The sequence below is a fragment of the Epinephelus moara genome, chromosome 20 (genome assembly GCF_006386435.1).
Source record: "Epinephelus moara isolate mb chromosome 20, YSFRI_EMoa_1.0, whole genome shotgun sequence".
Lineage (NCBI taxonomy): Eukaryota > Metazoa > Chordata > Actinopteri > Perciformes > Serranidae > Epinephelus > Epinephelus moara.
In genome coordinates this window covers 26,763,822-26,776,615 of record NC_065525.1, presented here as the reverse complement: position 1 = coordinate 26,776,615, position 12,794 = coordinate 26,763,822, and the positions used below count along the sequence as shown (strand labels likewise).

The 12,794-nt window shown below is 39.0% G+C and overlaps 2 protein-coding genes across 3 annotated transcripts; one reads left to right on the top strand and one right to left on the bottom strand.

Moving 5' to 3' along the window:
- The first annotated feature begins 2,140 nt into the window (after window positions 1-2,140).
- ints14 (integrator complex subunit 14) lies at window positions 2,141-7,579 on the top strand. 2 transcript variants are annotated; one of them, XM_050072991.1, is made up of 12 exons: window positions 2,141-2,219; window positions 2,542-2,823; window positions 2,977-3,084; window positions 3,253-3,408; window positions 3,986-4,104; window positions 4,198-4,340; window positions 4,431-4,523; window positions 5,052-5,196; window positions 5,345-5,478; window positions 5,801-5,919; window positions 6,683-6,748; window positions 6,832-7,579. In XM_050072991.1, exons 2-12 carry the CDS (start codon window positions 2,602-2,604, stop codon window positions 7,063-7,065), a joined length of 1,539 nt encoding a protein of 512 aa, XP_049928948.1. In that variant the 5' UTR covers window positions 2,141-2,219; window positions 2,542-2,601; the 3' UTR covers window positions 7,066-7,579. The 2 variants fall into 2 exon arrangements, with proteins under 2 accessions (XP_049928948.1, XP_049928947.1); XM_050072990.1 differs by lacking the exon at window positions 2,141-2,219 and adding an exon at window positions 2,226-2,361.
- hacd3 (3-hydroxyacyl-CoA dehydratase 3) lies at window positions 7,308-12,754 on the bottom strand. Its single transcript, XM_050072992.1, has 11 exons — window positions 12,541-12,754; window positions 11,751-11,793; window positions 11,589-11,662; window positions 11,317-11,481; window positions 11,133-11,178; window positions 10,707-10,817; window positions 10,488-10,615; window positions 9,389-9,501; window positions 8,407-8,513; window positions 8,191-8,322; window positions 7,308-8,084 (listed from the first exon to the last, which is right to left on the bottom strand). The coding sequence occupies exons 1-11, from the start codon at window positions 12,616-12,618 to the stop codon at window positions 8,008-8,010; spliced, it is 1,074 nt and encodes a 357-aa protein (XP_049928949.1). The 5' UTR covers window positions 12,619-12,754; the 3' UTR covers window positions 7,308-8,007.
- Window positions 12,755-12,794: the final 40 nt, after the last annotated feature.

Here is a 12,794-nt window from a genome sequence, read left to right as displayed (position 1 = left end):
TTTCCTCCAGAGCAGTGATGCTACTTGCTATGGAGAATTAAGCTGCATGAAAGGGCTTTGGTTGAGGACAAGTCCAGCTCTCTCCCCAGCAGACCATGGGGTGACACAATCTAAAACTTCAGCGGCGTGATTCATGTCATCCTCACTTCCTTGCAAAGCCCAGCCTATTGAGAATGAAAAGAAACATCGGAGACAAAATGACATTTAGAAAGCACGTGGCACAACAGTAGTGTCTGTTTGAAAGCATGTTACATATTCAGACAAAGCATCTGATTATTAAATAAACAATATCTGTCATAGCATTTCTGACAAGCCCATTTAGAAGCTGTTATGGCTACTTTCTTTGCAAATTGGTGGTTTCTCCAAAACAGAATAAACAAAATGAGTGACAGACGAATATAATTGACAAATAAAAAATAAACATAAAAAGACAAACTGCATAACAACTAAAATAAACATCATGTAGTGAGGAGTCAGGCTAATTACCACATAAATCAAAAAAAGGAGAAACAACACAATGCATTTTAATCCCAGGTGCAGACTTACCACAGAACTGATGTCTTGCAAAGGGAGGGATGCAAAAATCTCCAAAAGCAGGTTTCCACAGCTGGTTATTGTGGCACAAGTAAAAGTCCAAACTGTTGCCAGTGGCCAGGGGGTTATGTAGGACACAGGACGAGTCTTCACAATGGATCAGCATAATACCTAATAGCCTACCTGAAGACTTCTAAGAGGATTATGTGCATTGTCCCACTCTCACTTTATCATGAGCCTATACCTTACTAATATTTAATTTATTCCAAAATAAGAGTGGTGCTTTGGTTTAATGCTATTTTGCTGCATAGCTATAGCATAGAAATAATCTTATGATGGCTGACACCTGGAGATAATATTGATTATATACCCAAACATGACAAGTTGAAGTGGAATTAACTTTATAGTCCTGCCCAAAATGTATAATGTGAATAAGCCAACAGCAGTATTGTTGAAATTATGGCGTCCTCTGGTGATCTTTTTTGTGCCGACTGTCTCAGCACAGCAATATGAAATATCCCATTTAAAGTGTGGACCACATAGGATCTATTTATTCTAAGCCGGTGCACTGCTTTCACCCGGATGGAAGTAGTGATGCACACCATATATTTATGGCTTGAAAAACGTTAATGCTGAAAGGAGCACATACTTTTAGTCGACTAGGAGTAACTTTGCTAGGAATATTCCTAGGACAAATATGTGGTCACTGCCCAATAAATATTTCAATACTAATAAGGTAAGAGAGGTGTCCCCTGGAATTATATAAAAGTTTTACCCTGCAACGAAATTTATTTATTTTATTTTATTTTATCCTTGGCATCGTACTCTGGAAAATTATGGGAGGATGCTCCAAATTTATTATATACATTGTATACAAAGGCTTTGCATTATTTTATGAGCATGTTATATTAGGATTTTTTTGCCTATATGACAGGAAGCTTGAGGAAAAGGCATTTATCACAAATCTAATAATTATTTTTGCCATATTTTATTTTTCTAAGTGTAAGTTAACAATTCAAAGGCCCCTGTTTTTTTAAACAAAGATTCAGAAACTTACATTAATATTCGTGTACCAATAAAAAGGCCATTAAAACTGCACTGGCATGCTAATTAGAAATAGAAAGAAATATGATATAAGATGTTGTGAATTAATCTCTTAGAAAAATCTTTGGACTTTGCACCTTAGATTTTATTAAAAAAAAAATATATATATATATATATGTATATATATATATATATATATATATATATATATTAATAATTGTTTTTATTTTGTTTTATTTTCGTTTAGTTTAGTTTAGTTTGGTTTAGTTTAGTTTCAATTTATTTTATTTTATTTCATTTTATTATTCTGCCTAAACCCCTTGACATGTTTGTTTGATTTTGTTCTCTGGTTAGTCTTCCTGTCAAAATGAGCAATATGTGCAATTTGATCTGTAAGGTTTATAAAATAAATATAGAAGAGTATATATAAAACCTATATTTTCAGTTGGACTTATTGAAAATTGTTCGCTTTGACTCATTCAGTATTATTATTATTATTATTTGATCAGTCGGTCCTCTAGTCCTGTCATGAAGCGAGCAAATTAGGAACTATTTATTGTGAAGTACACTGTTGTCACCCGGACCGAAGCAGTGGTGCACATTACAACACAAACACTGGATGGCAAACGAGACGTTGAATGGCACGTATATGTTTAGTTTTTGTCATATTAATTACTTCCTTCACAGTTAAACTTGTGGATAGTTGTGTTCTCACATTTGTTAAATAGAAACCAGAGCATTTATTCCGCTGGGTCTGTTGGTGTTACGGTACAGAGTGCTAGCGTAAGTTAGCTTAACAGGTAGCCAACATTAGCTAACAGTCCTCTGTTGTAACAAGTTTTCTTTTTTAGCTTTTACGTCGTTAATGGTCGCTGTTTGTTAACAAGCCCTTCAGTGACATGAAGAAACGTCACGTATCATTACGTTAGTTAACTTCTTATCTTCTTTATTCCTTTCCTTCAGTGGGAGCACATCGGAGGGTGATTTAAGTCCATTGTATTTTGGTAACATAAGCAGTAAACCATGCCTACCGTGGTCTTAATGGACGTGTCTCTGTCCATGACACGGCCAGTGTCTCTGGACGGCAGCGAGGAGTTTCAGAGGAAGAACCTGGCTGTCCACGGATTAAATATGTTGTTTGAACACATGGCCTCAAACTACCGCTTGGAGTTTACATCCCTGATGGCTTTCTCTTCCCTCTGGGAGCTCTTGGTGCCTTTCACCAGAGATTACAATGCATTACAGGTAAGAGGTGCTTCACATGAGAATGCAGTCTGAAAAAAATCAAAGTATATTTTCTTCTCCTGAGTCACTACCTGAGTTTGATCTCAGAAAAAAACGACATCTGACATTGAAGAAGAGTTGGGGATGATTTGATTGATGTATTCTTCTGTGCAGGAGGCTCTGAGCAACCTGGAGGACTATGACAAGACCTGTATTGAATCAGCTCTCAATGGAGTTAGTAACGTGGTACAGCAGGAGTGGGGCAGTGCCTGTCCCTGCCAGGTAATTTGGCAGGTCTTTTACACAATATCATCACACCTCCTGAATTTATCATTGGTTAAATAAAGCTTGTGTGCAATTAGATAAATTTTCCATAGTGATTTCAGCCATCTGTACCCATTTATTGTAACACAGGGTGATATTAATGTCCCTTCTTTATATATCCTATAGGTGGTGCTGGTTACTGATGGATCTCTTGGTATTGGAAAGGGTTCCCTCCGTCACTCCCTCCAGACACTGAAGCATCGTGCTGATGACAAGAAGTTCCCACTTCCTTTCCCTTTCCCTACCAAAATGTTCATCATGGCTGTAGCCAATGCAGAGGAGGTACAGACGGAGTCAGAAACTAATTTATATTCACTTGCATCTTGATCTGAACATAGACAGGACCCTGACACTATGCACCCAGAAGCAACTGACCTTAAACAAGATCTAAGTTTATGGCTTTTACTGGGCCTCAATGTCTAAGATATTGTCAAAGAAATCTTAGGAGGAGAGAATGGCCGTTTAACAGTCGTTACTACTTTGTCAGTGGCTGTGATTTTATATTGACTCATAGAGACTATAGTGGTTAAAGGCTATTTGTTTCACTGTCTAGTTGATGTAATCAAGACTGCAGTTTGGAGTTGTGCATGTATTCTTCCCTGAATTGGGATGTAAGTGATCTCCAGTGGACAGAAATGCCTGCATATCCTTTTACAGTTGTTTGAGAGAGTTACTGTGACAATTGCAAATCAGGCAACGTGGGTTTTGCATGCCTAAAGAAATTATTTACTTTGCATTCACACATTTAAATGTTTTAACTGTAACATCAAAGCAGGTAAGCATCTACATAAAATTAAAGCTTATGACAAGTTAGAAGCTAGCTGTTACCAATGCAACCCCTTGCCTTGTGTAATTGCAGTTACAAATGACTGATGCCATGGACAACTTGGAGGAGCTACTACGTCTAAGCGGAGGTGACGGACAGATCTTCACCATGGAGGGACCACTTTGCATGAAGAGTGTACAGGCTATGTTTGGGTATGACTCTTACTGAGGAAAATAATGTATTTGTCATGATTGATGTGATTACTTGGGAGCCTTTGGTCATTGTATGTCTTTGTATGTCCTCAGGAGGCTGATCGATCACGCATACTCTCCCTTCCACGCTGTCCTGCACTGTGGGAACTTGTCCTCAGATGTTCAGGTGTTCCCTCGGCCTGAGCCTGTTGTGATGGATGAAGAGGTGGAACCCATTCCACGTGCAGTCAATACAGGTACCCAGGTGCATTCAAATTTCATGATTCAGAGTTAAAGTAAAACAATTAATTTGTTAACACACCTCTATTCTGTCATACTTGTTTCAGATTTGGAAATTGTGGGCTTCATTGAAGTCGCTGACATTTCAAGTCCTCCTGTTATATCCAGACACTTGGTACTGCCTATTGCCGTAAACAAAGGTCAGTGTTAAAAACATTGCGTTGTTTTACAGAAAAACTAAACATCCTATAGACAAATAAGCTGTATAGTCTAGGGCTCATTGCTTTTGTTGTAACTGATTTTCACAGTAAATATCATGATTTTCATTAAAGGAGCGGATTGATTTAAAGGATGCATGCAGGATGCATCATGTCAGCATGTCTCCACACTCGAGAAGTTGTTCCCTGCTTTAAGAAAACACTGTTCACTACAGTTTACAATCATCCATATCCTTTTGCAACAAGGACAGTTCAGATTGTGCATCAAGGGGAAAAAAATAAAGGAGAAGATGCAGACAAGCTGCACCTGAAAAAATAAATGAATAAAAAATTGATTCTTTAAATAATGTTTGTGATGCAAATAATTTTTCAGGCACCCCATTTTTTTACACAGATAATTGTCACCTTTAATATTCAGAGTAAACACAAAAACTGAAGTCAGTGATCCCTCAGTACGCCACCGGTCAGATTATGGTATTTTCAATGTATTTTATTTTTATTTGATTCCAGAGGTGGATGACGTCGGCACAGGAACCACAGATGAGCTTGAGGAGGAACCCTCTGCCAGTCAAATGGCAGGCAAAAGTCCAAATTTTTGTGTCCTTTTACATGGCAGTCTTAAAGTCGAGGGCATGGTGGCACTGGTCCAACTGGGGTGAGATGAAACAGAGACATTTATATTTAACATATTTGCATTCTGTTATGTGAACAGTTCAGTGCATTTGAATATTAAGATACCTGCAGAGTAAAACAAGTTAATATATTTCATGAAATGGCCTAAAATCCAGTTTGCTTTTCTCCAGACCGGAGTGGTACGGCATGCTGTACTCCCAAGCAGACAGCAAGAAGAAATCGAACCTCATGATGTCTCTGTTTGAGCCCGGTCCAGAGCCTCTGCCTTGGCTGGGCAAGATCACACATTTGGGACCAATATCAGGTAACTCTTCAGCGACACATGTGAAACAAGCACACAGCAAGTTTGACAACAAAACAGAGTCTCTTTAGCATACTGTTAATATACTCCATAGTCTCTAATTCCTGAAGGTGTAATATAAAGAGCATGACATGTTTGGATATGAAATGTTAAACAGAACTTCTGACACACTAACCCTTGTACATGTAAGTGATGTGTTTTTCCTACAGACCAAAGGCCTCTCTTGTCTGAATCAAGCCGTTAATAATTTACAGTTTTCATTTGGCCAGCTTTGTTCGTGATACTGACTTCACTCTGATGATTAATGACTTTCCTGGTGTTTCAGAGGCTGCTGAAAATCCCTACGGAGAGGATGATAGCAAAAGTCCTTTCCCTCTGCAGCCGCAGGCCAAACGAAGCTATGCCCAGAATGTCACTGTGTGGATTAAAGCCAGTGGACTACAGGTACAGTAAAAGCACTGTATGAAAGCACTGTTGTTTGTTGAGGTCTTTGGAGGAATGACGGTTGGTTTCAGTTGGTAGGGGTCTTACACAGTGTGCTTGGTATACTTTGTGTTTGCAAAGTGCACATGCTGTGATACCTAAGAGACTGGGGGGCTGTTTTCTATCAATGCAGTGCATGCAGGACCTTTGACAATTAATAGTAATCACAGTTTTAATTTAAAATAATTAACATTAGAGTATAACACAAACTGAGATTTTATCACATCATTATTAAAATTATATATCACACTAAGATTGTTTAGATTATTGTTAGTTAATAGGCTGCCATGAGGTGTGTCAGGCTGATAGGCATGCCCTCTTTGCAGTGAAACTTGTGGTCTTGTCACATCAGATGTATGAGTCCTAAGTGTCTGACTTGTAACTATCGTCCACGTCAACACCCAACACAGAAAAGGCAAACATGGCCATCTAAGATCAGCCAAAGTCTGTTGTTCATTGTAATTAAACCCAAAATTCAATATATATGGTGTTGTATTGTAGATACACAATATTTTAACCCTCACACGACAACTGGTGACATGAACGTTCTAAATATGGGAATCTTTCCTATCTGTACCATCCATCATGAACATGGCACTGTGGTTAGTGATATACAGCTGGGGCTTGAACCATGTGTTTAAATTGACTTTTAAATTATTATTACTCAGTTTTTTGGTTTGTTTGTGGTCATTGTTGGCTTGTTATTCTTGCTTAAATCCTACAGACTGATGTGCAGAAGATCCTGAGGAATGCAAGAAAGCTGCCAGATAAAACTCAAACCTTTTACAAGGTAAGTCTGGCTAAAATTGGCTCTGAAATATGAACTTAATTTTTCATAATTTAAATTACTGTTTTGTGTGTAAAATCCATCAGGAGCTGAACCGTCTTCGGAAGGCTGCCCTGGCTTTTGGTTTCTGGGAGCTCCTGAAGGGAGTCGCTGATCTGCTGGAGAGAGAGTGCACCCTGCTGCCAGACTCGGCACATCCGGACGCCGCTTTCCAGCTCTCCCATGCCGCACAGCAACTCAAACTGGCGAGCACTGGTGACTCCCAGTATGCTGCCTTTGATCACAACATTGCTCCCATGCACACTGACTTTTCAAGCTGAATGAATAGAAATGGACTAGAATATAGCAGCATCAGCCTGTGTGGACCAACTTTGAGCTGGATGGTGTTTAAAAAACTCTTGGAAGGAGCTGCGTCAAGAACCTACATGAGTCAGACTGAGAACTTACACTCCCTTGACGCTGCCGAGACACGGCAAAACGTACATAATGAGGTGTTGTAACATGTTAGCATGTACATATGTTTTTTACATGTTCCTTTGTAGGATGTTTTTCACAAATTGACCAGATTTAAAATTCATTTTTATTCATAACTCCCACATTTTCAGGAAATCTGTGAAATAACTGTTCATCTTTGCATTTCAAATTCAGGTGACTGTCTAAATGACGAAATAGCAGAGTAAGGAACGGTGTCAGATTCTACATAGCAGGTTACTATTGAGTGGAAGGGACATAAAATGCTCTCTGTATTTCAGCTGTCACCAGTGTAATTTTCCCTGAGTTTTTGGGGATGGTTCAGAAATCTGAAATGACAACTAATACAGTATTTGTTGAGAATGTTGTCGCTTTCTTCATTCATGCAAAATTACTCTTAAATGATAACAGCAGCAATGCCACTGCATTAAAGAAATCTCAACCAAGATTAAAGGGGGAAAAACAGTATCACACAGGATGTCAAGTTCTATGGCTTAATACAACTCTCCTCTAATCTACAAGATACAAACTTAAATCTGTGAGAACTCATTGACCAGTAAATGAGGCGGTCAATGCAATGATGAAATATTGCATCATCTGTAGTAGGATGTAGGATGTTAAACATTAATGAACTCATTTTAGTGAGAGCAAACACACTGTGGGGAAAAAAAACAAAAACCTCATAAAAACTAGAACAGATTTGACTGGAGCATGATTTATGAGTATCATTTGAAACATGTTATCCAGACAAGCAGGCAGCCGAGGTGTTTGAGGGGTGTTGTTGCTGACTCTCAGTGTGCTTTTCTTTTCTTGGAGCGGAAACGCCTCTTCCTCTGCTTGTAAAGATGACGAAAGTTGATAAAAAGTCCTGTAGAGAGGAAACCAGAAGGTTCATATCTCAACAAAAATGCTGATATTAGATAATAATACTTGCTGAAAGATATAAATGATTAACGTTTTATCTGGGGACTTACCAAGAAACATGAGAACAAGATAGATGTGCAGGACGTAAGAGAAGCTGATAGAGGTACCGACGGCTTTCGGCAGAGGAATACTGAAGAGTTTGGTCTCGTCAAAGATTGGAATGGACTGTATCACAGCAACAGCTACACGGGATTGGGAGATGAAATAAATTTTAGTACTTTTATGTGACAAATTTTTTTAATTCAGAGAGAGGTAAACAAGCTCACCTTCAGCTATAACACCTAATGGGTACAGAGGTATCCAGACTGTGTAACGCAGCCATGTGAGATTTTTCCACTCTGTATTGAAGCAGCCCAGCATGTAAAATGGATACCTGGAATTGGAGCATCATGTGAGTTTTGGGGGGGAAACACAAGGTTGCATCAATAACTGTCCACATTCACAACAATGTAGCCTTTACGACTCATTATGCTGATTCTTGTAACAACTGCTGCAGCCATCTGCTGCTCAGTAAACCTTAACTTCAAACCACTGAAACCATGTCAGGTTGAATCTGTGATGCTGCTGCACTGAGTAGATTTGCATGGTGCCCTTTTGCTGATAGTGGGCTTGTTGGTGTGTCAACAGTTAATACCACAGATGCCACAATTATTTTCAAAATCAAGTTATCCTGTTTTTTTCTTGTTGATTGTTTGACCTATAAAACATATAGACAATTGTTTAAAACACCTTGGAGCACAAGGTGATGTCATTAAATGTCTTTTTTGTGTCCAACAAACAGTCCAAACTCCAAAATATTCAATTAATTATAATTTCCAGATATGCAACAAAATCTCTTGTTTAAAAATGTTTGGAAAGTACCATCTAAGGGTTTGCATTCATTATGGCATGCATTTACAATATTGTTAAAACCGTCTATGTCTTACTCATTCATTCATTCATTTTTTATTTCTGTGTCATGCCATATATTTGGCCCATCCCTGATTACAAGACACCACTTTTTTACAAAACGTACATCTTCCGGTCTTACATACAAAAAATGTGGAAAAAGAAAAAGAAACACAGACAATACATAGGTTTATATATATATGTAACATTCGTACTGACGACAAAATCCATAATTCAGCAGAAGTTTATGTCCATTGTTGTGATTCAGAATATTGAATTTGAAAATTATCATCAGACTTTGCTACAGTGCATCCACAAGACTGTTCACAACAAACAATGACGAGACAGATGCATGCTTACCTAATGATCTCAATGGCGCTCCACAGATAGAAAACGAAGAACACAACTGGCTTGTTGTGCATTTCTTCCAAACTACCAAAGATGATGAAGAGGATAAAATTCCTTCCAACCACCTGGTAAAAGAACAAAACCCACAAGAGCACTTAATATTAAATAAGTACTTACACTTTATAACTCAAGTTTTTATTGGTTTGAAAGGCTCAATACATGGCATACAAGAATACAAGGCACAGATTTTTTATGATATGGAGGTGGACTCCAGTACGCAAAGACAAATTAACAAATAAGTTTAGAAGGAAAGAGAAGAAAACAAACTAACAAACAAAAGTAACTTACACTCCAAATGTATTGACACTCCCTCTGTAACATGCATTATTTAATCGCGCAAAACAGGTGAATCTATGACATAGGCTAGGCAGAATCTGTAGGCAATGAGACAAGGTTTTGGTGTGAAAGTGTTAAGGTTTCCGGTTTTATTCTGAGTAGTTTTGACCAATCACGTTTGAGTGGCAGGTAAACAGTCCGTGTGTAGAGGCAGTATGCACTGGTTGAAATGCATCCCATTGGCTATCGTCTGACAACGATTTAGCTTCATATAAACTTTAAAAAAATAAAAATAAAAAAAAGACTTGCTGAATTGACAGGCACATGGAAGAGGATGACTCAGATATTAGTTTTATTGTTAGATTTTTCTAGTGTGTTTTTAACCTATCCTTCACTTTTACTGTTTCCTCATTAATTCTGACATTTATTGTTAGTTTTATTACACTATATTCCATTTTATTGTCATTATTTCTTGTCATTAGCCCTGCGATAGTCTGGCGACTTGTCCAGGGTGTACCCCGCCTCTCGCCCAATGTCAGCTGGGATAGGCTACGGAAATCGAACGACTGTATATTCCTTGTCATGTTCCAGCTCTTTTATGTTCAGCACTTGGAGTTGCATTACATGTATGACTTGTGCTATATAAATATATTTGATTTGATTTGCTATTCACTTGCTACATCAGATCTGAAATATTGGCCGTTGCCCCCAGAAACTTATGGTCACCAGACCAATAACTGATGGCTTCTGCATCAAACAACTGAGCACTCCATACCTGTATAAGAGCTGGAATAACACCTGTGTGGACGACACCAAAAGCAGCATTGAGGACCTCTACTGCTGCCAGGACCTGGCAGAAGAACATCACGTCCGATATGGTGTGAAATGTGTCATAGAGAGAATCTGAAATGAGACCGGTGTTACAAATGGTAGGTCTTACCAGGTTTCAGTAAACAAAAGAAGGAAAAGCCACAGCTGTTGTACATTTCCTCACCTTGGCCGAAGATAAACAGTCTCACGGTCATGTTGACAAAGATCCACGAAAAACCAAGAAACTGCACCAGGTTGTACATGAACAAAAATCCTGTTTTCAGGCTGACAAACCCTGAAAGAAAAAGAAAACACTGAGGCAACTGATGCACACAACTTGCTTGAACAAAAGTCTACTGCCACAAAAAAATCCCAAAAGACTTTAAAACAAAATCTGGAGCAGAGTTGTTAGACTAGCATGCATCTTAGGGCAGGGTTGGAAATTAACATTTTTGTCTACCTGCCACTGTGGCTGGTGGATTCCAAAATCTACCAGTCACTCAACAGGTTAACATTGTTTCTCGTGGCTGGTGAGTGAAGCAAAATTAGAAGCCACTTGTATGTTTTCCCAGCATTTTCCCAGCCCTGATCTAAAGAGATTTGTACTCACCTTCGTTATTATGCCTTGAAGCCCTCAGCCTGTTCCTTTTCTCCTCCTGTTCAAAGAAAAAAATAGAGAATAGAGTTAAATCTTTGTCTTTTTGTAATAAAAGCTTAGCGAGTGAGTATATTATTTAATACATCTGTCATATACAGGTTAGCGCATGAAAGTGTCCCTGACGTAAAATCTTCACCTTTTCTCGGATCTCCATCTCAGCATCTGACTCGTCCAGCCAGCGGTCAAAGTCTGGTGCCAGAAAAACTGGTTTGCGCTCCTGTAGCGTCAGTCTTTCCCACCAGCCTCTCTGCTCTTTCTGCACTGTAATATTCACCTGCCGCTGTGTGGACTTGTGGCTCACCTGGACATACAGGTTTATTTAATGAGCACGGCCAGCAAGAGTAGATGCATAAGTAAGTAAGTGCAGAGTAGTCGACATCGAGGACTGATATTCACATGGACACATACCTCTGACTTCACTGGTAAATTAAACTCCAAGCTGAACTCGTATTCATTTTGTCCTTTAGCACCATGGCCCTGGGCTGCGAACAAAATGTCACAGATATGTCACAAATCAAGAACTTTTAAAAATATATTTCCACAGTTAAATGAACATGAAATGCACATCACCTCTAAACTGCAGCACTTTTTCCTGTATTTTGACGTCAATATTCTGCGAAAAGAAACAGAGAGGCAGATGATGAGCTCACTTCCTCCTTCAGGGTGATAAGTAAAGCATTATATTACAACTTATGCAGTGTGCACAAAACAGCTGAACGGAGACAATAATAAAACATTTAAAAGACTGATTAGTAAGACTTTAAAAATAAAAAAAATATTAGAACCAGAACCATTTCCTTGTTTGGAGGCACTTGAGGAAACAAGTTTCACACCAACTCCATCTTGAATCAGGTCTGTTAACTGTATAATAAGGAGTAAACCACAGCAACATATAGAAAATAACCTTTTGGTTATGATGCCAAACAAAAGTGTGGTTCTTCCTGCAGCTTGAAGGTGACATCTTTGTGTGAAGCAACTGCCATTTGCCCTTACTAACCCAACCTCTGGGTTAATTATGTTTCAAGGATATGTTTAGGGCTCTCAACCCATGCAACTGACTGCACACACATTTTCTTATAACCATGATGCCTACATATTAACAGGCCCCAACTGAGAGCTTTGTAATTATCAACTATTACCTAAAATAATCTCTATTTGTCATCCAATATGCAAAATGTGCAGCTACCCAGCGGTGTGACACTTACAGGAAGCTGCACCCTTCATTTGCTTGATTTAACATCTACCCTTAGAGACATAAAGTAGTGCCAAAGCTGGCCAGAGAGCAATATCCTAAGGAAAAGTGAGTACAGACAGTTTGTGTTAACCCAACACCTCCTGTCCTACACACGCGTTAGCTCACCTGTGCGTCCGTCAGCTCCACTCGCAGGTAAATTTCCTCGTGGCGTTGAGCCCAGTAAACGAGAGGTGTGAGCGGCATTGTTCCGGTTTTTAAACAGCTTTGTTGTAAACAAAAAACAGGCTGGACGGACAATGAATGAAGTCATCTGGCTACATGCTAGCCGTCATAAAGCTTCAGCAAATACCCAGAATATTCTGCGAACGCGCGCGCTCGCCTTCTGTCGGCGCAGCGACGTGCTCGCGCAGGAGACGGAG